The 26,736-nt window shown below is 48.7% G+C and overlaps 1 protein-coding gene across 1 annotated transcript in view; it reads right to left on the reverse strand.

Annotated features, from left to right (window-relative positions):
- Window positions 1-26,325, reverse strand: part of Rec114 (REC114 meiotic recombination protein) — a 35,060-nt gene extending 8,735 nt beyond the window's left edge. The window contains exons 1-2 of the mRNA XM_070043378.1: window positions 26,170-26,325; window positions 12,528-12,617 (exon numbers count right to left, since the gene is read on the reverse strand). Coding sequence (XP_069899479.1) covers window positions 12,528-12,617; window positions 26,170-26,325 — 246 coding nt within the window. The remainder of the gene's footprint in view (window positions 1-12,527; window positions 12,618-26,169) is intronic.
- Window positions 26,326-26,736: the final 411 nt, after the last annotated feature.

Below are 26,736 nucleotides of genomic sequence, written 5' to 3' on the forward strand. Positions count from 1 at the left end.
AGAGGGTGAGGCGCCACACGTAGGCCCTGAAATGACGCCTGCCCCACCAAGGGCACAAGCGGAGGCTCTTAAATCCGGAGAAATCGACAGGACAATGCTGTTCCACCCACGGGGGCCGCCAGTGCTCTCCACACAGCCCTGGCCACGCCGGGCCTCGGCCCACAGGAAGAAATCACAAGTCAGCCCGCTTGCAAGACAGTGGATTCTGGCTCTCTTCCACAAGACAACAGGGACCCGAAGGATAAGTAAATGCACCCCAGCATTTTGGATCTTTCCGTGGCCTTGACCTCACCACCCCCACATCAACCGCAGGAACGTGACAATATTTGTGCGAAACACACCTTGCCCTGGGCGATGCCACACAATTGCACATTATGCACATACAATACATTTCTTTGCCCCTGGGGCACCCAGGGGGGCGGTGGGTCGAAAGGCTCACCCCGTGGGATGCACGGACACACGGACCAATGGGCAGATTCATATTTTACAGTGACTGCTGGGATGGGAGAGGAGGTGGCCGCAGGCAGCGCCCCAGAGCCCGGCAAGAGAGAAGGGGGCGCTGCGGGGCCTGTGGCTGACTCCACTGCCACAGATACTTGATGACTGAGAACTACCCGGCTGCCCTTTGCCAATCAGCGTGAAAGATGGAGTTATCCCGTGGTCAGGTGCGTGCTGATGAGGAAATAGTGACTTCTGCTAGTTAACACAGCCCCCGGCTCCACGGGAGTTGCACACGGCTTTCCACAGCACGTGTCCCTCATGGAAGGAATCAAAGCGGTCTCCCCACCACGGGAGTGCAGCGTGAGGACACGGGGCCCGTGGCCACGCCAGTGAAAAACAAGAAAAAGACAGAGCTGCAAACAGAACAGGGCTAAGCTCGCGCCCTGAGCCTGTCTCTCCTTGTTCTGTCTCAGACCCCTTTTGGGGGATCCTCAGTCATTGAAACCAGTGACCCTCTTAATAGCTTTGGTTCGTCCACTGGTTTTCCCATGCATTCAAGTGAGCGAGCCTCTGGCAGCCTCCATCCAGTAACTGAACCATCAGCCGCACTCTGCGCTCCTCCCGGCAGGTCCTGTGCTTTATTTGGCCATCTTCATTAAAAATCATGTAAGACCTCCCCCCCCCCCCCCCCCCCGATGGTGTGAAAGCTACTTCCTCAGTTACCTACGTTAGACCAAGGCAGGAACTCTTATTGGTTCCCGGGATCTGAGTGCAGACACTGCTATTTCTACTGCTCCCCTCGCCATGCTGAAGTCAGGAACCCTCATTAGCACCTGCCGCCCCTCGGTGCGCAGGCAGGCTGACCTACTTAGCGGCTGAGTCTACTATTTTTGCCCAGTTATTGTGGAAGAAATAAAACCTTTATCCCCCAAAGATAGTGGCAGGGGGGAGAGGGGAGTGAGGACGGGGAGGAGCCAACTTAAAATCACCCGTCTGTGCTCAATCGATCCTGTAAATGTATAGCACACGGGATGGAGGAGCCAGTGGTCCTGTGTTGATAGGAAAAGCCAGGTCAAGGCCGGGCACCGGGTCACCCGTGGCTGGAGGATGAAGCCCAGTGTGAGGGTTCTGTGTGTCTCCAGAACCAAACTGCTCAAGGTGCAGAAGGAAGTCAGTGAATGCTTTTAGAAGCCATGTTTAAGGTAGTCATCTATTTGGTTTATATGAAACCAAGGTTTCAAAACTTAATAGGAAAAGAAGTAGATGAGTGACTGGGTAATCTTCTAGGGGGTTCAGAAAACGTGTGCACATGGCAAACGTGGGAGCGTGCACCGCTGTTTGTGTGGCCTTTGGGTGTCCCTCTGGCTCTGGCCTCCACACACCTGGTCCTCGTCACCTCCAGCCTCCAGAAGCCAGAGGGGAAAAGGAAGCCAGACGGTTAAAGAATGCACTCTCAAGTCTTTCCAGAAGAGACTGCTCCGCCTGCCAGAGGCGATCAAGCAACCGAATGACTGCACAGCCACTTGAACTGTTATCGTCCACATACAGGTGAGCACGTGCCATTCCCCAGGCACCAAGCGAGGTGGTTGCTTGGGGCCGAGACTGTGGATCGTTGACAACACAGTGCTGAAGGCGGGGGCCAAGGAGCAAGTAACAGAGGTGGAGGATGCCCAATGAAGAAACAGGAGTCCACAGTGACGCACGACGTCTGTGCAGGTGGAAAGCCGGCAGAACGCTTACTAAACATATAGGAGGAATGACAGGAATAGAAAAGCCTTCACTAGGCAAACTCTAGAGCAGGAGCCAGGGCAGGCAGGAACAGCAGTGGAAATGGAGAAGGGAGAAACAGGCTGTCATCCTCATAGGTGCTTGTTGCTTACAAGGGGAGAAGGAGCGATCACGCATGGAGGAGGGTAGTAGCCAGGCCTTAACCAAGTGCCACTTTACAAGGCTCCTAGCCGCTGGGCTGAGAAGGGCTGAATGCCTCTGGCCAGTGCTGCTCGATGACGTCAAGGCCATCAAATACAAAGGCTGGGGAAGCCAACCAGCCACAGTTGCCATGCATTAATAATCCATTTGCTTAACACCTGAGCACAGTTTGGGAGCTCGCTCTAGAGACACACATGTTCCAGGGCAGGGTTTGGTGCCAGTGTCACCTCCTGGTTTAGACTCCTACCACATGCTAGATGCCATTCATGCTGGGGGAATGGTAAGTGGAAATTCTGAATACTATTTTTGCAGCCTGAGGTGTTCATCACAAAAGGTTACAATCTGGGCTGGGAAGGTGGCTTAGTGGTAAAGTGCTAGCCTTGAGCAAAAGCAGCTCAGGGATAGTGCCCAGGCCCTGAGTTCAAGCCCCAGGACTGGTCCCCCTTCCCCCCCCCCCAAAAAAAAAGTTGACAATCCTGCTGCTCATCTGAATCATGTCACTTGGAACTATACTTCCCTTGATTCCAGTATCTAAACTGTGCTTCCTCAGTAAACCCTACCGAAGGACCAGTATTCATTACCTGAAAGCTTGGAGCATAGAGTGCAAACAATAATAGTGAAATTTGGTCATTTCCCCTTCAATAATAGTAATTTTTTTTACAAATGACAGCTTTTCTCCAATAATAATAATAATAAAGATTTCCTATTAAAAAAAAACATAACTAATTGAACCTAGATACTCTGGGGGTGGAGGGAGGAAGGAAGGAATCTTACTCCAAATACACATTCTCAAAAAGACCTTATGTTCTATAACTTTTTTGTTGTTGTGCTGGTCCTAGGGCTTGAATTCAAGGCCTGAGCACTGTTCTGAGTATTTTTTTTTTCGTCTCCCAGCCCTGGGGTTTGAACTACTTTTGCTCAAGGCTAGTGCTCTACTGCTTGAGCTTTTTCGAGTATTTATTGGAGATAAGAGTCTCATGGGCTTTTTCTGCCAGGGCTGGCTTCAAACAGCAAACCTCAGATCTCAGCCCCATGAGTAGCTAGGATGACAGGTATGAGTCACCAGTGCTAAGCTGCTATACCTCTTCACAAGAGAAAGAATCCCGAATTCTGGCAGAATACCATGAAGTAAGTAACCTCATGCCATCTGATTATATATATATATATATATATATATATATATATATATATATATATATATATATCTCCAAGAGTTACTTCATTATAGTAAAAGTAATAAGAAGCTTTTAAATGATGGATACCAAACAATACTTTTTGTTTTTTTGTTGTTTTGCTGGTTGTGGGGCCTGAACTCTGGGCCTGGGCGCTGCCCCTCAGCTCTTCAGCTCAAGGCTAGCGCTCTACCACTTGAGCCACAGCACCACTTCCAGCTTTTTCTGCTTATGTGGTGCTGAGGAATCGAACCCAGGGCCTCATGCATGCAAGGCAAGCGCTCTACCACTGAGCCACCTTCCCAGCCCCCCAAACAATGTTTTGAGGACTGGTATATACGACATTTGACATCCATGATTCAGCAGAGCTCAGTGAGCACTAAGCTGTCCCTTCTGTGGACAGGGACCACGTGGAGGACTCGGTTTCAATGGCATTTTCCCTTCCAAATCACACTGTAGGAAACACAATGGGATAGCTAAAAATAAAGACCCCATCTACAAAATCTGCCAAATCTGCTAGGCTACGATGCTAGGAAATGAAAAAAAAAAAAAAGTGGGGTAAAAAGGCACTTAGGTTTTTAAGTGTCTAAATTACTGTCTTCTTGAGTACTGGGGTATTATCCAAAGTCATGACTCACCTTAGGGAGGACAGAAAGGAAAAGTGAAAATGGTCACTACTGCTGGCTCACATGCCTAAGACATTTCTTACTAAATACACAACAGAAGCCTCTTTAAAAAAAAAAAAAAAAAGTACTGCTAAGAGATAGTCCTAATGAAAGAAGGTCAAGAAATTACAGAGAGGTCACAATGGAAATGCAATGGAACAAATGCATAATTATAGTTTTAAAAGCAAAGCAGGCTGATAAGCGGAGTTCCTATCAGAGCCATTACCGTGTCAGGAAACGACACAGACCTCCTTCCCCACAGAATCCCAGGGTAGGAAGGCTCCGGTCAAAGATCACCATTCAGCTGCCCAGTTAGAGAGCTGAGTGAATTATTTACATCCACAGAAATGTTCTTGATTTATATTTAGAAATGTCAGCCCACTGATAGCAGACACCACCTCATAGAGATACCATGAAGACTTGAAATGCCCCCAGAACTGAACTCGGTTACTTCACCATGAGCAAAGGTGTGCTTTTTGAATCGAGGATTTTAGTTAAAAAGGGGAGGGGGAATAGAAAAAAAAAAAAGGAATCTAAATGTTTTTTGTTTGTTTTGTTTTGTGTCCGGTCGTGGGGCCTGAACTCTGGGCCTGGGCGCTGTCCCTCAGCTCTTCAGCTCAACGCTAGCGCTCTACCACTTGAGCCACAGCACCACTTCTGGCTTTTTTTCTTTTTGCTTATGTGGTGCTGGGGAATCGAACCCAGGTCCTCATGCATGCAAGGCAAGCACTCTACCACTGAGCCACCTTCCCAGCCCGAATCTAAATGTTTTAGATTCCCAGATAAGAACACAGTTTGAACCCAGGCTTCATCGAGCCAAGCTAAAATGCTGAGACAGAGACCAGAAGAGAACACTAGCACAAGTAGACAAGTAGGCAGGAATGCCAGGCCCACGATGAGCTGAGGACTTGGGTGAGACCTGGTTCGGAGGCCAGAGCTGCTCGGAGGAAGATGCCAGGCGTCAATGAGTGGCCGACTCCCTGAGCAGGAGGTGGCAGAGAACAGGGGAAATTCAGGCAACACCACCACGAAGAAATGTGGCCAGAGAGAGGGAACTGGTGGGTTACAGAAAAATACGAGGCTCCCTCTTGAAGAACCCACTGTCCTACTACCAACCCAGAACACTGACACATCTGCACCCTACCACCCAACAGCAGCTACCTGGATTCCTGGTTTCTCAGGAGGCTGACATCAGGAAAACAGCCCGCTCAGGCACACACGTGAGGCTCCTCCTCAATACCAAGGCACAGTGGCGAACGCCTACCATCCCAGCCGCGCGCATGCGCATACATGCAAGACACCGAGATTGGGAGGATAGCAGTTCCACTGCAATGTGAGATTCCATTGCAGTGGGAAGAAGCTGGCTGTGGTGGCACATGCCTGGCATCCCATTAAGAACGGAAGCCCCAAATGGGTGGATTACAGTCCAGGCTTACAGGAATCAAGGCCCTGATCAGTGCAAGAATGGCAAGTGTGGCTGCCTCACGGCATCTGTCTAACAAGTGCAAGACCCCGAGTTCAAACCCAGTCCTGCCGCTCAAGGAAGTATAAGTAAATCTAAGGTCTAAATCTCAGCATAAATGGGAAGGACACCTCTTTCCGCCAGCCAGTTGTATGCTGTAGTCATTCATCCCCCTTTCTGGCTGACCTGGCTGTCAACGGTTCCTAAGTAGAAAAAGGATGATGATGTAGAAGAATGAAGAAAAACAGGAAGAGAGGGAGGAAAAAAAAATCCTAATTGCAGTAAAAGCTACATGAAAGCGTGGTGAAAATGAGTCGGTTTTCACAGGCTGCTCAGGAGAGCAGGTGCTGAGCTGAGTACTCGCTGCAAGGGCCTTGGTCCTCCCTGTATATTGTCTGAACACAACAGATGCTAAGACGGTGACTTAGAGCCGAGGGCTGCTTTGGCCCAGGACTCAAGGCAGGGAAGTCTGTGAGCGTGACACTGGCTCTCGCGGCTTTTGTTGGGGACTCTGCTGGTTAACTCATGACAGAAACCAGAAACCTGGTGTGCAGACAAGCAAGAATGGCCGACACGCGCAAGAACTAGAGAACCTCTCCTGTAGCAACGCACGTTAATCCCCCCACCAGGCCCCGCCCGGGCCCCAAATGAGGCCCTGCCTCTCAGCACTGCCACTTCCGGGCTGTATTCGTTCCAATGTGAGTTCTGGAGAACCCGAACCATATTCAAGCCACAGTGTGCTCATCAGCAGTTGATAAAATACGAATGAGAACCACAAACACGTGTCACTGCACATCTATCAAAATGGCTAACGTGACAAGACAGAAAGCACCAAGAAGGAAACACCAAGAATGTGGTCCTGAGTGGAGGACTGGCCGTTACTCTAGGAAGCGAAATGAAGCTGGGCGCTGGTGGCTCACGTTTGTAATCCTAGCTACTAAGGAGGCTGAGAACTGAGGAGTGCGGTTTGAAGCCAACCCAGGAAGGAAAGACAGTAAGACTCCAATTAACCAGCCAAAAGCTGGAAGCAGACTTTGGTTCAAGTTGTAGAGCTCCAGCCGAGCACAAAAGCTCAGAGGCAGGCCCTCAGCTGAAGCCCCATGACTGACCAAAAAGAAGTTTATGCTGCCAGATGGTGGTGGCTCGCGCTTGTAATACTAGAAAGATGAGACCTGCAGTTCAAAGCCAGCCCAGGCGGAAAAGTCCATGAGACTCCATCCCCAGTTAACCAGCAAAAAGCCAGGCTGGAGGTGTGGCTCAAGCGGTAGAGTGCTGAGCAAGAAAAGTGAACACAGGCCAAGTCAGAGGTCCCCCCCTCTCCCACCCCACACAGTTGCGAGTGGATTGGACATTTTAAGGACCAGATGAACGTTAGTTTGTGACAGTTACAAGGCTCACATGCATAGGGATGTAACACTTCGGTAAACACACAGACAGTTCTTCTGGAAGAATATTTGCACGGGGTGTGAAAACAAAGGCATCTAAAGCCAAACCATCCCGGGAGCCCGTCCATCCTTCCCAGGATGCGCCGGGCCTGCGCCTGACCTCCGGGTGTCAGGCAGAACTGTACTTAGGTGAAGACAGTGCTGCTGGGTGAGAACCCACTGAAGCCCACGGGAGCGGCGGGAGTGGCGGGGTGTGGGAACTGCCCCCATCCGGGCATCTTGACAGCGCTGGAGATGCAGTCAGGACGGCTGCGGGGACAGAACGTGAGCGCTCAGAGCGGTCCCGGCGGCCTGGGATACGCGCAGAATGAACGGCGCGCCAGAGCAGCAAGGGCGCACGGTGCTCGGCCGCATGTAGCTTCAGCAGTGGCAGGGATCACTGTGTGGCCATGCACACAGGGGAGCTGCAGCGAGGGGGAGCGTTCACACCATTCAGCTCATGGCAGGTAGAAACTGCACACCAAAGCCACATGGACCCATCCTGCGTCCACCGCGGGAGGGGAGGGGAGGGGAGGAGCTGCGGCGCTGGGGATCAAAGCCTCACAATTGCTGCACCCTGCCACAGCCGCCACACACGCCACTGAGCCACGAGCCCCTCTCCCAGAGGGGACGGAAAAGAGCAAGCACTGGAAAGCATGTGTGGAGACTGGAATCTGGTACGTTGTTCGAAGGAATGTACAATGGTGGGTAAAACAATATGGAAGTGCCTCAAAAAATATTGAAAATACAATTACCATATGATCCAGCCTTTCTACTTATGGGCAGAGACCCAAAACAGCAGACTTCCAGAGATACCCATATACTGATGTTCAGTCCATTGACAGGAGCAAACAACATATAGTATATAAATACAGCCGGGCACTGGTGGCTCACGCCTGTAATCCTAGCTACTCAGGAGGCTGAGATCTGAGGATCGAGGTTCAAAGCCAGCCCGGGCAGGAGAGACCGTGAGACTCCTATCTCCAATAAACCACCAGAAAACCGGAAGTGGCGCTGTAGCTCAAGTAGTAGAGCGCTAGCCTTGAGCTGAAGAGCTGAGGGACAGCGCCCAGGCTCAGAGTTCAAGCCCCACGACCGACAAAAAAAATAAAAAAATAAAAATAAATAAATAAATAAATACAATAGACTGTTACTTAGCCCCACAGGACACAACCTGGATGCGTTTTAGTGAAGTGAACCCATCTCCAAAAGACAAACGCTGGCCGGGCACTGGTGCTCATGCCTGTAATCCTGGCTCCTCAGGAGGCTGCATGTGAGGATCACAATTCAACGCCAGCTCAGGCAGGAGAGTCGGTGAGACTCATCTCCAGTTCCCCACCAACACTTCCGAAGTGGAGCTGTGATTCAAGCCTTGAGCAAAAACAAAAAAACCAACTCAGGGGCAGTACCCAGGCTCTAAGTCCAAACCCCAGGACTGCGTCACAAAACTTAGATTAAGATAGTCAATTCTATGTGTTTACTACAATTAGAAAAAAAGATAAAAAGCCCCAAATTGGTGGGGGGGAGGGGGATATTCAGACTGCCAAGAGTGGAAGAGGAGAGCCAGCGGAGCCATGTCCACACAGAGTGGAGGTGGGCCGTGATGTCAGCCATGGCCACTCTGGAGCAGGGGCTGGACACGAAGGACACAGCAGGCCGGGGGGCATCTGCACTGCGCCTCCCCACAGTGTATCCCCAGGTATAGGCAGAGACTCAACAGACGAATGCATGGAAGCGGGTGCTGGTAAGCCCCGCGCAGGCCGCCTGCACTGACGGCGCAGGAACGCGGTGAGGCTGAGCCCTGCGGAGCTGATGAAGTTCACACGCTGCTCAGGAGCACACAGAGAGCCTGCAGCCCCCCTGGCCTGCGGGATACCCACAGAGCTCTTATTGGGTCCTAGCCATCCATTTCCCTGAGAGAAGTGACTCTGGGGGTGAAGAGGGGGTGTAGCCGCCATAAAAACTCAGAATGAATTTAGCACATTTTAATCCATGCCAACAACTGGATTCCATACAGACACTGAACGGGCTAAAACTCTGAACAGTGAGCGAGCGGCCCTCTCCCCACCTTTTCTTAGAAAACTCTCAAGATACACTCCATCCCAGGGCACTTGAGGAGAGAGGGCATGTGACTGTGATAGCAACGTAAAGTTGCCGTTGACAAGTCATAGAAGCCATTGCTTGCTCTTCTAGATGTGAGTTTTATGGATTTCAGAAAATACTCTGAAGAAATTATACAAGCTGGGCACCCGTGGCTCACATCTGTCATCCTAGCTACTCAGGAGGCTGAGATCTGAGGATCATGGTTCAAAGCCAGCCCGAGCAGGAAAGTCCATGAGACTCTGGAAGTGGTGCTGTGGCTCAAGTGGTAGAGCTCTCGCCTTGAGCTGAAGAGCTCAGGGACAGCGCCCAGGCCCAGAGTTCAAGCCCCATGGACCAAAAAAAAAAAAAAAAAAAAATTATACAAACTGACAAAGTGCTGTAGGCAGAAAAATATCTTTTAAACATGTATTTGTATTTTTTATCACACTCACACATGCGCCTACTTTTAAAAGTCTTTTTACTTTTAAACTTCATACTTTTACAACAAAGGTTGATTCTTCCCGAATCAACCTTACTGAATATTTAAAATTTTTATTTTAACAGGACTAAACAGAACTAAAAAAGAAAAAAGAACCTCTGGAGACAGAAAAGCATTCAACAAAAATTGAACTGGTCCTGATTAAAAACTCAGTGAACCGTAGCAAAGGAAACAATCAACAAAATGAAAAGACAGCGCATACAATGGAAGGAAATATTTGCAAACCGTAAGTGTGACAGGAGGTTAATAATATGTGAAATGAATGAGGAACTCACATTCAATAGCCAACACCGACCCGACCCGGTTTAAAACGGGCCAAGTATCTGCTCGGTCCCCAGCCCAGGCCAAGGGCCACGCTGTGCGGCCGCCATCAGCTCAGGGAGAGAAAGGCTCACTTGGCTCCCAGAGGTGCGGCTCCCCCTGCGCATGCGCCTGGCCTGCTCGGGGGGAGGACACGAGGTGGGGCGGGTGCTGGAGGAGGAAGCCATGCCTCTTATGGTCAGGAAGCAGAGTGCGAGGACAAGAGGAGGCCCGTGACCCACTACCCCCTCAAGGACACACCCAGTGACCGGAATACCGTGCACACACACACATCATGCACAGCACATACATTCACATACACACATTTACAGTACATACCATTTTCATCTGAAAGCAGTCTCAAAGGGAGAGGAGAACGCACGCCTAGCAATAGAAGCAACTTCCTCGATCTCGTCCTATCCACAAAGACGTCATCTCTGCGAGCATTTACTTAACGGTGCTGACTGAGTGCTTCCTCCCCAAGCCTGGACCGAGCCGGGATGCCCCCTGTGGGCATTGCTAGGCATCAGATAGAGGATGTCTCAGCCAGAGGCTCTGGAGGGAGGGGGCGGGCTCCGCTGGCACAGCTGGGAAGGAAGGAGCGTCAACTTCCCTCACGGATAAGGGGCCATCTATGCAGAGAAACCTTAAGGAGTTGACATTCAAGCAACAGAAACGAGCTTAGTGAGATCACAAGATCCGAGTGACCTCTAAAATACTGACCTCACGGGTCTACACATTAGAGGAATCTATTAGATATTCAAATTTCAGAATTCCTTACAACAGCAAAAAAAAAAAAAGTATCTGTGGACAGATTTAGCTAAGGACATGCAAGACTTGCTGGGGGTGGAGGGGAGGGAGAGAAAAAGCGTGTAAAACGCTCACAGCATGGAAGACACTACAGCAGGCAGCCTAGGCCCCAAATTGATGACAACTTCAGAGCAGCCCGATCTCAACAACAAACAGCTGTCATCCTGACATTTACGTGGAAACACAAACAGCCTGGAAGAGCCCTAACAACTCTGGGCGGGAACAGTCCAGAATTTACGCTATGGATTTCAAAATTTACAACCAAGCAAACATAATCCAGACAGTGCTATTCAAGGGAGGCTAGAAATGAGTGCAGAAAAAAAACAACAGAGGGCTGGGAAGGTGGCTCAGTGGTAGAGCGCTTGCCTTGCATACCTGAGGCCCTGGGTTCGATTCCTCAGCACCACATAAGCACAAAGAAAAAGCCGGAAGTGGCGCTATGGCTCAAGTGGTAGAGCGCTAGCCTTGAGCTGAAGAGCTGAAGGACAGCGCCCAGGCCCAGAGTTCAGGCCCCACGACCGGACCCCAAAAAAAACAAAAACAAAAACAAAACAAAACAAAACAACAGAGACTTAGCCAGTGAGCTTGCAATAGACGAGCCAGGGTAATCAATACAACGAGGAAAACCGTCCAACTAAAGGGGCTGGATCAATTAATGCCCACATGCCAAAAAAGAAAACCCAAATCCTTTAACTTTCACCATATATTTAAAATAAATGATGTCAGCCAGGTATGGTGGTAGATGCCTATAATCCCAGCTACTTGGGAGGTAGAGGTTGGAAGATCACAAGTCAGAGAACAATGCAAACAGAAGCACCAGACCTCGTCTGAAGAACAAACTAAAGCCAAGGGGCTTGGAGCACAGCTTAAGGTGGTGGAGAGGCTGCTCATCAAGGCCAAGGCCAAGTTCAATCCCAGTCCTATGCTCCCAACTGCCCCACAACACGGAAGAAGCAAATCCCCCAAGACCTATGATCACATTCCCTAAATATGATGATTATGAATACTGGATTCTTTTAATTGAGGGAAGAAAGGATTCTATGCAAAATAATAAAAACAATAAATAGTAAGATCATATGTCTAAATATAGATGCTACAACTGCATAAAACTTTGAGAGGGAAACAAAATTATCTCTGCAATCTTGGAGCAGGCATCAGTTTATTAAACAGCAGTCAAAAAGTATGAAGTAGAAGAGAAAAAATAGACTTCAAAAATTTAAACTCGGTCTATTTATCAAGACACTAAAAATATATTTTAAAAAAATCACACTGGATGTGATGGCTCATGCCTCTAATAGCTACTCAGAGACTGGAGATTGGAAGGATCAAAGTTCAAAGCCAGCCCAGGTAAAAGTTTGCAAGACTCCAAATAACAAGCTGGGCATGGTGGCACATGCTTGCCATCCCAGCTACACAGGAAGAAGACATGGAAAGATCACAGTCCACACCAGTCTGGGCAAAAAAAAAAAAAAATGAGACCTTATTCAAAAAGAAGAAAAGCAGCCAGGCCCCAGTGGCTCATCCCTGTAACCCTAGCTACTCAAGAGGCTGAGATCTGAGGACTGTAGTTCAGAGCCAGCTGGGGCAGGAAACTCTAATCCCCAATTAACCAGCAAAAAGCTGAAAGTGGAGGTATAGCTCAAATGGTAGAGCGTCAGCCTTGAACAGAAAAGACAAGTGAGAACATAAGGCCCTGAGTTCAAGCCCAGGACCCACGCAAACCCTGCATATCAAAGTACATACCAGTAGAGTCTCTCCTTGGGAAATGAAGAAGTGACCGGATATGACGATGGTGAGAACGAGGCACCCAGATTCTTCATTGGAATCAAAAACCTTGGAGGAGAGAGGAATAGGTTTAAAAACAAAACAACAAAACAACAGCAAGCCAAACCAGTACATCTCTGTACTAGTGAAAATACAATCCTACTAACCAAGTGCTTGTTAGTCTTTCTATCTTGATCTTTCCTATTGAACCTGTAATCACTGCCTTACAGAGAAGTGTCTCCTCTTACACACATAGGAGCTATCAGCTAGGCTTTCAAAAAGCATAAGTCTAACATTTTGAAACAAGATTCACAAACAAGAGAAGCCAGGCATGGTGGTGCATATCTGTAATCCTCGCTAGTCAGGAGGCTGAGAACCTGAGGATCTCAGTTTGAGGTTATCCTGGTTAAAAATAAAGTTCACAAGCCCCCAGGGGTCTCAACTAATAACTGGATGTGGTAGCGCTTCTGTCATCCGAGCCTACATTGGAGGATTGTGGTCTAGGTGGGCCCAGGCAAAAAGTGAAACCCTATTTGAGAAACAGTGGAAGCAATCTCGGTGCTAGTTGCTCACGTCTGCCCATAATCCTAGCTACTCAGGAGGCTGAAGTCTGAGGACTGTGGTTCAAAACTGGCAGAAAAGTCCATGAAAAGAGCTCTTATCTACAATTAACTACCAAAGAACCAGAGGTGGAAGTGTGGCTCAAGTGTGGAGCACCAGCCTTGAGGGAAAAGCTAAGGGACAGTGCCCAGGCTCTGAGTTCAAGCCAATAACATGCATACGAGCGTGCACATGCGCATACACATACACAAAGTACCATCTTAACTTATGAAAAACTAGAACAAGCACCTGGCAAAATCCAGCCTTCATTCCTGACTGCAGAAGAGCTGTGGCGCTTCTATGGAGGCGGCCACGGTTAACGTGACCTCACACAGTGAAAGCTTTCTCCCTCCGTACAGAAGAAAAACAAGGTGTCCACTCTTGCCCCTTCTATTCAGTGTTGTTACTGGGGTTCTTAACCACTGCAATCAGACCAGAGATAAAAAGCACTCAAGACTGCAAAGGGAGAAGCAAAGCTGTCTCTAATCAGACATTATGATTATGTGGAAAAATCTAACTGATTTTTACTAGAACTAATACATTAATTTTAAGAAGCTTGCATAAGCAAGATTGATAAGGGAAAAGCAATTACATTTACATAGACTAGTAAAAAACCTGGAACTTAATTTCTGAAACATCAAAATTTGGAGTACATCAAAAACAGGAGCAACTTCGGGATACATATAATGGCAGATTGGCACATTGAGATGTGAGAGGATCTAGGGACCAGCAGAGAGGTTCTGGGATGATCAAGGTGTCAGCAGGCAGAACAGCATCCTCCAGAGATGTCCACAGCCAACAGCTGGAGCACATGGATGCTCTTCCATGGCAAACGGCCTCTGCAGATGTGCTCAGGGATCTGGAGACGAGTCTGTCCTAGATCAGCTAAGTGGGCTCAGAAAATCCCAAGGTCCTTATAAGAGGAGGAGGAAGTCAGGACAGCAATGTGGGCAGCCTACTGGCTGCAGACGCCGCTGCAGGACGGAGATTCTCCCCAGAGCCTACAGAAGGAACGCAGCCCCACCCGTACATAAAGGTTAGCGTCCCCCCCCCCCTTCAGACCAGTGTGATGCCCAGACCTGCAAGCTAAGTGCGTGAAGCCGCCACGGTGGACGTACCCCATGACAGCAGCAGTGGCGAACCAGACGCTAACTCTCCCCAGTTCCACCGATGCAAACTGGTGATAACCACAACGCAAGGGTGAAAAACAGAGAGACCATGCGCGGGGCATGGAGGCAGCTCACGTTAACAAAGCGCCAGTGACACGCGGACCCTCTTACAAATAAGCTGGGAAAGAAAAATGTTTGCTGGGCAACCGCTGGCTGCCAAGGGTTACTCCGGGCGTTCCATTCCATCGCTGGACCCCCCACCCCTGCCTTCCAGGGCGAAGGTGGGCTGCAGAGGCGTGGCCCAGGGCGGTGGGCGGGGCCGCGGTGGGCGGGGCACCCCAGCAGCCACAGGGCCGTCCTGTCTCCAGGGAGACCCGCCAATAACCAGCCACTGCTACTTACCACGCATGTCAGCAATGACATGCACACATTTGTTGGTCCAAGTCCTAAATATAGTCTTTGAACAAAGGGGAGGAGGACCTGGTGGGCTGACCACTCACAGGGCTGGAATGACATATATAACTTGAGCTTGAACTCAGGGCTTGCGTATTGTCCCCGAGCCTCTGTGTGCTCAAGGCTAGTGCTCAACCAATTGAACCACAGCTCCACTTCCAGTTTTTTGAATGGATAACTGGAGATAGCTCATGGGGACGTTTTTCTGCCCAGGCTGGCTTTGAACTGCAATCCTCAGATCTCAGCCTCCTGAGTAGGTAGGATTATAGGCGTGAGCCACCCGCTCCCGTGTGTGTGTGTGTGTGTGTGTGTGTGTGTGTGTGTGTGTGTGTGTGTGTGTGTGTGTGTGTACTCGTCCTTGGGCTTGAACTCAGGCCTGGGCACTGTCCCTGAGCTGCTTTTGCACAAGGCTAATCCTTGATTATTAGCTAGGATTACAGGTATGAGCCACCAGCGCTTCCAAGTATAACTTCAAAAAATTTAAGATCTTTAACAGGTATAGTTCATTGGACTTTAAAAAAATTAAGTTGTAAACTTTATTACAAATCAAAAGTGAAGCTCTTAATAATATCAACGTTCCCAGACCGGACACAATTTGAACACCTTGAAAGGTGTACTGAGGAAGATCAGGTGCGTCGGGAATCCCGAGGGCTGATCCCGTCTCATTCAGTGTCTGTGGATGACACCAAGGCTCAATGGTGAAGAGGGCCAGGAGTTAGAAGAACTCAAACGCACACTCACCAGGCTACTGTGATGAAGGATGCATGTATGAAAACATAATAATGAAACCCATTGTTTTGTACAATATACACTTAAAAAAAAAAAGAACCAACCCACCCAGCCTGGGTTTAGAGGAACAAAACTGTTGAAGGCGATCAATAGTCTGAACCAAAATAATGATTATTTGTAATAACCCTGAAGGAGGGCCTCAGAGCCAAAAGTGTGCTTTGTGAATGTAAAAATCCAACAGTTAGTTTAAAAACTATATGACCACAGCTGAGCCCCAAATGAACGGTTGGAGAGATCAAGCAGAGATATTTAGAACTGCAGAACAAGACTGCCGAGAAGAAATGCAATAGAAGACCTGTGGCAAAGATGCAGATACAGGAGAACAAATGTTATAGACCTGCTAGAGTGGGGCAAAGAAAGGCTCTGGTTCAGCAAATAACAGAAAACACCCCATAGCCACAGAAAGATGGAAAGGGGTCAGGTTCCAGCCATAATCAGGGTGGAGGAAAAGTCAACAACGAGGCATCGTGAATTCCAGACACAAGGTAGCCTGCCGGGGGTGCGGTCCAGTCCCTTTAACTCCCGGCCCTCCGCTGAACCTCGGGACCATCTATGGGCAGGGAATGTGAGGATGGGGTCAGCCCTAGCAGAGAGTTCCCAATGAACTTGATCTTCCCAATGATCTTGAAGGCTTCCAGTTAAAAACAGAAACAGGCCAGGCTCTCATGGCTCATGCCTGTAATCCTAGCAACTCAGAAGGCCAAGATGTGAAGATCATAGTTGGAAGCCAGCCTAGGCAGGGAAGCCCATGAGACTCATCTCGTATTAACCACCAAAAAGCTCAGAGACAGAACTCAGGCCCTGAGTTCAAGCTCCAGGACTGGCACCATCCATCCATCCATCCATCCATCCATCCATCCACCCACCCATCCATCCATCCATCCATCCATCCACGTTGTCCGACTTCAATTCTTGAAGATTCTAGAGAACTTTTGTGGGGCGGTGTGAACTCCCAGCTCTCAGGGCCTCAAGTTTGCTGGCTGGTACTCTACCACCTGAGCAATGCCTCCAGCCTGACTTTTTGCTGGTTATCTTGGAAATAAGATCTTGAGAACTGTTCTTCCGAGGCTGACTTCAAACCTTGACCCTCCAGATCTCAGCCACCAGTGCCCATCAGGTAAAGTGATTTTGTAGAAGTGGTAAATGGAGAGAAGCATTTAGTCTACGGCCCCTACACCAATCCCACCACGTGGTAACTAGAGTGGATGCAGGGAGCCCATCTTTACATAAGTAGTTGGGTACTGGGATAAGAAAAATGATAAAAGTACACTATCAGCCTTCTGCAACTCCCAGTTAATGCCTGTAGGCATTGTGACATCAAAAAGGGAAAAATAGATTATACCCAATAGGGAACCAAACCACCCAGAGTAATCTCCTCTCAGGGAAATACAACTGAATTTGATCAACCTCTATTTATTCAACCATCAATTCACAACAAAACAGCAGACGGAACAACAAAAATCACATGAACCTGCGGTACAGAGATCCAGCCAGCTGAACTTTCAGTGCCTTTTGGCTTTTCCCACAGAAATGCAGAGTGCTAGGAGCAATAATAAAAACAATCTAAGAGTGAAAAGCCACAGACCTTCCCCGCTCCTAAGAGCAAAGACACACATGGGAATTTCTTTTCCCTTTAAAATCTACAAAAACAGACCTCTTGTACCAAAGCATGAGGTGTGATTCCTTCTTTCCCACAAGGCCCTACAAAAAAACACTGACCCCAAGAGCACCCAGGTCTTCAAACCTAGCTCTTGGAGTTAACACGGAATACGCTGTATGCAAAACATCTTTCATGCCCCCGAGGAGCAAGTTCTTTGTCTTTGAAATGATCAATCCAGGCACCTCTGAGGATGCTTCTCCTTGCAGGTTTCTCAGACTGGTCTGGGTATGGTGCCATACCCCTGCAATCTCAGCCCCTACCATTACAGCTCCTGCAGTCTCAGCTAATTGGGAGGCAGAGACAGGAGGATCACAATTTGAGGCCTGCTCAGGCAAATTAGTGAGATCCTATCTCAAAAGTCTGAGCCTAGGTGTGAAAGTACGTGCCTGTGATCTCAGCTGCTGGGGAAGCAGAGGCAGGAGGACCCTGATTCAAGGCCAGCCCAGGCAGGGCAAAGTGAGCTCAGGACCCCATCTCAAAAACCAACTAAAAGCAAAAGGAGACTGAGACTGGGAGGCCAGCCCAGGCAGAACGTTCTCAAGACCCCATCTCAACCAACCAAAGGCTGAACATAGGGCTGTGTCCTGCCATCCCAACTGTGTGGGAAGCATAAATAAGAGAACCCAAGTCCGGGCTGGCTCGGGCATAAATGAAAGAAGAGTTGGTGGTGTGACTCAAGTGGTAGAGCACCTACCTAGCAAGCCCAAAGCCCTGTGTTCAATCCCCAGCATCACCCAAGATTTCCCAGACTAATAAACCCTACAAAGCCACCGAGACTACGCAGCAGCGCCTCCTGCTGGCCTCTCCCGGGACTGAGCAACGCTCACACCCTAGCATTGTCAGAGCTGATGCGGCGCCCTGTCCCAGCGGAGCCCCTGGCCATCTCCACAGCCTGGCACCGTCGCCTGGCACATGGGGGTGGGGGGAGGATGAATGAATTCTATCATGGGCTCGTTTTAAAACTGTGACTTCCTTAATCTCCTTAAAGCACTACAGCTGGGGAAAAAAATCTTCACAGTTTATCCAGATACATTCCACCTTAAATCGAGTTATGCAGACAAGCTATGTGCTCCACAGAACAGAGCGCAGAGATGGCACCCGGGCAGAAACGGGTCTTTATAAATTGGTATTTGGAACAAGTGACGATTTTTGTCAGAGGAATGGAAGTGTTGTAAGGTCACGTAGAAGGCTTTCCCTCAAATGCCTGCGTAGTCTGCAGTGCATACACCATGCAATCTGGCTCCACATGGCCCCAAGCAAAATACTGCATCTGGGCGTGGACCGTCCCGTGACAACTCATGCTTACACGCCAACCCATCCTCACCACCACGGGACCCCGGCTGTCACAGAAGCCACTGCTGCAGCACTGGGCCACAGATGCCAGGCCCTGCTCCTGAAGCTTCTACCATGGCCGGGGTCAGCCCTGCCCACACCCCTGGCCAGCCCCTCACACGACACGTATGTGACATCTGAGCATTTGGTAGATGTCACTACCACGTAAAAGATATGATTGAAAGCCAGTGGAATCCTAGCTACTCAGGAGGCTGAGATCTGAGGATTATGGTACAAAGCCAGCCCCACAGGTGCAAATCTAGGAGACTCTTACCTCCCATTAACCAGAGGCCCTGACTTCAAGCCCCAGTATCAGTGCTGTGAAATAACGGTTGAAGATTCACCTACTGGGCACAGCTGGAGGTCGCCTGGCTTGAAGATGACCAGGGTTTGGAACTCATTCCCTGCTTCCCGTGTCAACCTGTGGTGGGCCACTTAACCTAGCCCAGCCTTGGCCATGTGTCTGGGTTGGGGGAAGAGGTCCATGGAAATATAAACTGTGCCACAGTGTAAGGACACACCGTGTCAGCTATCCCCGCTCTCCTTCCTTCAGACCCGGGGATGTCTCGCGAGAGCCTCTCCAGGGACCGATGCTTTGGGTCTGGCCTGGGAAGCATGAAGCACTGTTTGCTCAACCGTGGCCTGGGAACCTGGCTCCACTAACACAGTCCTGGCTGAGGAAACACGTTTTAGTCACCAATGCACCGCCCAGTGACAGGGCAGCCTTTCTTAGTTTGTACAAATATATACACTTAACGTCTGCGTAACTAAAAAAGTTGTGTCGTGATGCATTTCTCAGAACAGACCTGTCATAAAGAGAAACATGGACATACACAACCCTATTTTAAGACGGTGAGGCCGAGCCTGGTGCCAGTGGCTCCCCTTGTAATCCTTGCTTACTTTACTGTAGGAGCCTGAAATCTAGAGGAGGACAGCTCCAAGACAATGTGGACAGAGAGTCTACCTCCAAAATAACCAGCAAAAACAAAGCTGTGCTAGAGGCCTGGCTCAAGGGATAGTGCCAGCCAAGCGAGCAAGTTGAGAGCGGGCAAGCTTGAAGCCCTGAGCCTGGCAGGAAAGAAAAAAGAAGTGAGGGCAGGTATAGGGTAGTCCTGTAATCCCAGCCCTTGGGAGGCTGAGGCAGGAGGATGGTGAAGTTGAGGCCAGCCTGTCTCAAAACCCAAACCCAAACCAAACACCAAGTCGATGTGCAAGCTCACACCTCCAGCTCCTGAGACCCAGGAGCTATTTAGTAACAGTGGTGGAACAGAGCGGCAGGATCAGAGTCACTCTCCTGCCTGAAACAACGGAAGAACTAAACCCGCTAGAGGATTACAGTTTTCAAGACATCGCATCAGGAGGCACAACACAAATCCCGAGTAAGGACAGGAAAGGGCGCAGGCAAGTCCTACCACTGCCCGGGTTACTTACTTCCTGCAGTTTCCAGGCTGACGTGACAAAGGCAGGCAGGGCAGAACACAAGAGGAGAGGGCTATGTGGACAGGGAATGCAGACGATTGCTGAGCCCTCGTCAGAGCTGGGGGCAGGTAGGCTGGGCAAAACCTCCTGAGAGGATTTAAGGAAGCAATCCAAAGAGCTCACACGGGACGGGGAATCAGCTAGAGTTGGAAAATCTTTTAATTTATGGGGTATTAGGTGGAGTTCTCTGAAGATTTTTGCCTCAAAAGTAGGGGGAAAAAAATCAATCCTGGACCAAATGTTGTTCTAGTCTCACCTGACACGGTTTAAAAGCAAGACTTGAAAGGATCTGTTTGCAAATAACATATGGGGGACGGGGGGAAGGGGGGGCAGTGGAGGTGGGAAGGCCCTCAAGAATCCCTACAGGAGTCCAAAAATACCCTGTATTCAATGAGGTAAAATTCACAATAATGATTCTGTCAAAACCCATCAGGAGTGTAAAGTTCTTACTGTTTTCACAAATAGTTTCCCTGGGGTTTTTAACAGAATCTTTGATTTCTCTTTAAAGACACTGTGTTTCTATCATTTTCAATGATCATCCCCAAATCTCTCCTTTGCAATGGCTGCATGCTGGTGCCCACAGGAAGCACCCAAGTTCTGGGGACAAGAAAACCAGGTCTGGGCTGGGAATGTGGCTCAGTGGTAGAGTGCTTGCCTAGCATGCATGAAGCCCTGGGTTCGATTCCTCAGTACCACATACACAGAAAAGGCCAGAAGTGGCACTGTGGCTCAAGTGGTAGAGTGTTAACCTTGAGCAAAAGAAGCTCAGGGGCAGTGCCCAGGCCCTGAGTTCAAGCCCCAGGACTGGCAAAAAAGAAAAAGAAAACCAGGTCTGAATTCTTCCTTCCTATCTCCAAGTTTGGAGAAAAGCCAGGGAAACTCTGGAGTGTCAGTGGACTTTTCCATGAAATGGGTTTATTTTCTTCCCATGGCTGCAACAGCAGATGTGTGTGTGTGTGAATATATAGCATATATATTTAATTAGCGATAGCTATCCTTTCCTAATAACACATTTCCACACGACATACTCAAATATTTTCAAAGGCCCATGGTGCTTGGGCAGTAGGCTGGTACTGAGGATACAAAAGGAAAAAAGGACCCGAAGAACAGCTTGCGTTGAACCCACATTTAAAAGTTCATTGCAAGTCAAGCTTCATACTCTGTTTTTTAATTTCTAAGTAGGGCAATTATTTTAGGTTCCTCCTATAAAAATTAGAGGATGATTTTTTTCCCCTTGGAAAGTTAAAAAAAAAATCTAAAAAGTTGTCAGGATCAAGCAATTAGGGCATGTCTGTGAAACACTTGGAACCTGAAAAATATGGTAAAACTTTAATTTAAAAGCAACCTGCAATTAACATCACCTTTCAAAATTATTCTCAAATTAGCCAACTAAATTATATTCAGCCAAAATACATAAGATGGACCGATCTGCTATTATGGTAATCTTCTCAGCAAGGCTGGGCCAACAGATGTAAGGAACAAAAATCAAGTTCAAGTTTGTATTTCATTTGCTCATTTTCCTTCAATGATGGCAGATGGCTTAAATATTAACCCTATTAATAAAATACTTGAATATTCATTACACAGCTGATCAACTTAATTTATAACTCCAAAAACTCACATTATGAATTCCACTGCACGGATGCCCACCTGACTCAGTTTCTTAAACCTGTCACTCCAAGTGGTCCAGCCAACAGCCTGGGCATCAGCTGGAGGTTGTTAGGACTGCACACACTCCCATGCTGCGTCTATTCTGAGCCAGAATTTGCACTTTAACAAAAATCCCACGTGATTCCTATGCATTTTAAGTATGCGTAGACCAGCAGAAGCAGCTGTGAAATTTTTGTGGGTTTTTTTTTTTTGGTTTTCTTTCACTTTCTTTTTCTTTTCTTTTTTTGGTGCCATTCCTGGGGTTTGAACTCAGGTTGTGGGCGCTGTCCCTGAGCTTTTTTTGCTCAAGGCTAGCACTCAACCACTGGAATAAAGCTCCACTTCTGAATTTTTGGTGGTTCATGGTGGAGATAACCTGGACTGGCTTTGAACCATGATTTCTAGATCTCCTGAGTAGCTAGGATTACAGGCGTGAGCCACCAGCACCTGGGGGGGGGGAGAGAGAGAGAGAGAGAGAGAGAGAGAGAGAGAGAGAGAGAGAGAGAGAGAGAGAGAGAGAGAGAGAGAGAGAGAGATTTTTTTCTTGGATGGTTACAAAGAAATTTACGTCCAAATTGTGGTTCAACTGAACCTCCTTTATACAACTACTTAAAGAAATGTTTTGTTTTTTTTTTTAATTCTCGGCAAATTTTCTCCAGACAGTTAACAATTCAGAACAGTAAATCAGTCAGCACACACATATTCTATACAATAATCTTTATGTCTCAGACAATCTTATCTTTCAACTAGGACTTCAAGTGTAAGGAATCTCATTTTTTCCTTTCCGGTTGATATTTCTGTCTTCCCACATGGCCACTGTGATAAAAATTTTCTTTGGGCTGGGAGTGTGGCTTAGTGGTAGAGTGCTTGCTCTAGCATTCGTGAAGCCCTGGGTTCAAGTCCTCAGCACCACATACACAGAAAAAGCAGGAAGTGGCGCTCTGGCTCAAGTGATAGAGTGCTAGCCTTGAGCAAAAGAAGCCCAGGAACAGTGCCCAGGCCCTGAGTTCAAGCCCCAGGTCTGGCAAAAAAAAAACCAAACAAATAAAAACCTTTTTTTAGAACTAAACAAGTTATACAACACAGAACCAAGAGAACAGATTCCACAATTTCAGAGGAAAAAAAAATTCAAAATAGGCTTATCCAAAGTTGATTTTGCAAATTGCTCAGGGGGAAAAGAAGCCACCAGAATGACTCTATCCTTCACCATAATTTTTTTTATGTGTGCTTACTTTACCCTAACAGATTTTTTAAACTGCAGGTATCACATATTTTTAAAATAAGAAATTCACCTAAGACTTAAAGAGGGTATCGTTCTTCAGATGGCTCATCTTTTATTATTAATATTACTGCACAATAGTCACTGTGCCCATAAAATAGAACAAATCTTATTTCTAGGCTGTAACAGATCACAGCAGGCAGGATGGCTCAGCACAGGTTCAGAGAAAGGTACAAATGTTCTGTTTCAAAAGCTCTGCAAAAGCCAACTTCATCTCTGGTCGCCACGGCCATGGATCTATGCCAAGCATTTGAGAACTGTAGAATACAGTGCTGCTTCTTATAAGCAATTATAAAGAGCTCTGCAAAGGGAATGGGGGACTGTCATAAAAACTGACTTCTACCAAATGGCCAGGTATCCATATGCCTCTGTCATGTATGAGGGACCGCACTGTGTCTGCGCCAATGTATCCGACACAGACGCCTTAGGAGAAAGGGCTAGAAGAGGATGTAGAGAAGTTATTAAGGAATCTTCTGGATCCATCTCTAAAGTAAGATCTGCCAGCATTCAAACAGCTCTAGCTTTTCCCAAGCCCCAGTTACAGATCCATCACTTTTTTTTTTTTTTTTTGGACCACTGTGGGGCTTGAACTCTGGACTGGGCGCTGTCCCTCAGCTCTTCACCTCAAGGCTAGCTTTCTAGTCCTTAAGCCATAGCACCACTTCCAGTTTTCTGGTGGTTTATTGGAGAAAAGAGTCTCACAGACCTTCCTGCCTGGGCTGGCTTTGAACTGTGATCCTCAGATCTCAGCCTCCTGAGGAGCTAGGATTACAGGCGTGAGCCCCGGCGCCCAGCAGATCCATCACTCTTGAACTTAACTCTTTCCCATGTTGTAGTTTCAGTCTGAGTCACTTTTCACGATATACAGTTCCTTAGAGTGCACAACTAGTGTTTAGTACTTTTAAAAATGGGCCTACAAGCCAGGTGCTGGTGCCTTATGCTACTCAGTACTCTGAGATCTGAGGATTGCAGTTGGAAGCCAACAGGGGCAGTAAAGTCTGTGAGACTCTATCACTTGAGCTTCCGCACCACTTCCGGTTTTCTGATGGTTTATTGGAGATAAAAGTTTCACGGAGCTTCCTGCCCGGGCTGGCTTTGAACCATGATCCTCAAATCTCAGCCTCTTGAGTAGCTAGGATGACAGGCGTGAGCCACCGGTGCTCGGCTGTGAGACTCTTGTCTTCAAGAAATGACTCAGAAAAAGCCACAAATGGAAAGTCCTAGCCTTGAGCAAAAAGAAGCTCAGGGACAGAGCCCAGACCCCGAGTTCAAGCCCTAGGACTGGCGCGCATGCACACACACACACACACACACACTCTGATTTCAAGCTTTAGAGTGCCCTTTAGTCTTCTGGAATGTGGCAAATAATTCATGATGCCCTACCTTTACTCCCATTCACAAGCCCGCCTCTTAGTGCTTTGCTTCATTTTCCTTTTCTATCCCTCATTCTTCAGTACACACCTGTCTGGCTTGAGGGAAACACCTCTTGGCAAAGACCGTGAAAGATCTTCCTGCTGCAACATCCAACACCTTCCTTCATCCGCTGGGAACTTCCCATCTCTGTCCCCTGCCAATCTTCTTGGGATTCCAGCCCCTCTACCTGCCCTGCAGACCTTGGACTACCTTGGGGCTTGTGCTGGAATCTCATCTAACCCCATGACTAGAGATGTCACCTTCAAGCTGCTGACTCACACCTCCAGCCCAGATCTGCCTTCCGAGTCCAAAAACAGTATGCCCAACCGTCCACTCAGTGTCTCCGCGGGACGCTTCAGAAATGTCTTAAAGCCACTATATCCCAAGCCAATGTGTTTGTGATCTTCCCCTTCTCCAATGTTTCCCACTCCCCAAGCAACTACCAGCTGATCCTATTCTCATGTCCAATCAATGACCATGGCCGCCATCTTGGGCCTCCAAAATACATATCCCATTTTCCCTTCATCCCATAGCACCATCTCTGTCCTACACTAAGTGACCTAAGAATCTACTCATCCTTCCCACTACTGCTCAGTTCCACGACACTCAACAGAGTGAGCTTTCCAGGATTAAAATGCCCCTGGTTTAAAAAAATCCTCCAGTGGCTTCTTGTTGATTTTCAGAATAACGCAAGACACCTGCCTACGTCCCAAGACAGCCCCACCTCACCAACCTTCCTTTGGTTCTAAAATATTCCTTTTTCATCACCACTCTTCTCTCCTTCACCCTTCTCCACTTAGGTTTTCCCAGGTGCATAGTCTTTGCATGCATTGTGTCTTCCACTTGCAGTATTTAATCTCTTTCCTTGTTTTCTTCCACTATGCACAGCTGCCCCCAAACACATAAACATATATGTGTATATGTGTATACATGTACAATTTAACACACACCATATGCCATTTTCGTTACGGCACTGTGTGAGGTGATTGATATGTTACTGCAAAGTAATATATCCTATGAAAACTGGCACGCTTGTGGCTCATGCCTGTCATCCTAGCTACTCAGGAGGCTGAGATCTGAGGATAACTGTTCAAAGTCAGCCTGGGCAGGAAAGTCTGTGAGGCTCTTATCTCCAATAAACCACCAGAAAACTGGAAGTGGAGCTGTGACTCAAAGTGGTAGATCACTAGCCTTGAGCAAAAAGAGCTCAGGGACAAGTGGGACCCTCTCTCTCTCTCTCTCTCTCTCTCTCTCTCTCTCTCTCTCTCTCTCTCTCTTTTGAATACTGGAACTGGGCCCTGAGCTTTTCTGCTCAAGGCTGGCGCTCTACCTCTTAAGCCACCCCACTCAACTTCTAACTTCAAGTAAGAGTCTCATGGACTTTGAATTTCGGTTGGTTTGAACCACACTCTGATTTCAGCCTCATGAAAAACTAGAATAAGAGTCCTGTTATTTCTTGCTTGCCACTAAGATCCCTAAAGAGAGCGCTAAGGATGAATTTAGGAGTCCACGGGAAGTTGCACACACATGACGCTCAACAGATACCTGTTGGCTGGAGGAAATGTTTCCATGTGTGCCCAGGAGGCCTAAGACCAAATGTGGCTCCTCCTCCCACCTCCCCTCACCCCTACTTCTACCTCCCCTCACCCCACCTTACCTCACCCCTCAACTCCCCTCACCCCACTCCCACCCCTCCCTCACCCCACCATGCCTCCCCCCTCCCTCCACCACCTCCCCCCCACCTCCCCTCCCCTCCTCCCTGCTCCCCTCCTCCCTCCTCCCACTCCCTACCCTGTACCTCACCTCCTCCTCCCTCCCTGAGGAGCGCCCGACGCCATTGCTGCCCTCAGGCCTCACCTTCCAAGTAGGAGAAGGAGCCGTGGCAGCTTGGGGCCCAGGCTCGGACGACTCTCGGGCCCCTGAGAGCATGAAGCGGCCATACCGCTGCAGAGGCCACTGCGCCACTTCTCCCAGAAGTCCCAAGTCGGCCACTTTTCCCGCACCTGCCGCCATGTGCAGCCTCCCGAGCATGCGCTTCCGGTGGAGAAAGCCCCCCCCCCGCCGGGCAGCAAGCCAATCAGGAAGCGAGGTGACCTTAAAGGCCCACCCTCCCGGCTGCAGAAGCCAATGGGAGGTCTGGGACTGCTTGAGCGGGCTTCTCCGGACCTTGGGCGCCATCAGTCACTTCCGCCATGAGCAGGCCTCCTCTCGCCTATGAAGAGGGGCTTGGACTTGGAGAAGTTTCTGGAACTGGCTGCGCGGTGTGGTACTTCCTGACGCCATCCTGTATCCCTGGAGGGATTTTCAGCGTTTGCACCCTGTGTGGGGAGCAGGTGGGTAGACAGCCAGCCATGAGAGCTGGGCCCCATCCAGCTGCAGGCTTCCAGCCACCAAGGCTGGGGCGCCTGGACTTGCTGGCCACGG

The sequence above is a fragment of the Dipodomys merriami genome, unplaced genomic scaffold (assembly GCF_024711535.1).
Source record: "Dipodomys merriami isolate MVZ:Mamm:240054 unplaced genomic scaffold, mDipMer1.0.p SCAF_33, whole genome shotgun sequence".
Lineage (NCBI taxonomy): Eukaryota > Metazoa > Chordata > Mammalia > Rodentia > Heteromyidae > Dipodomys > Dipodomys merriami.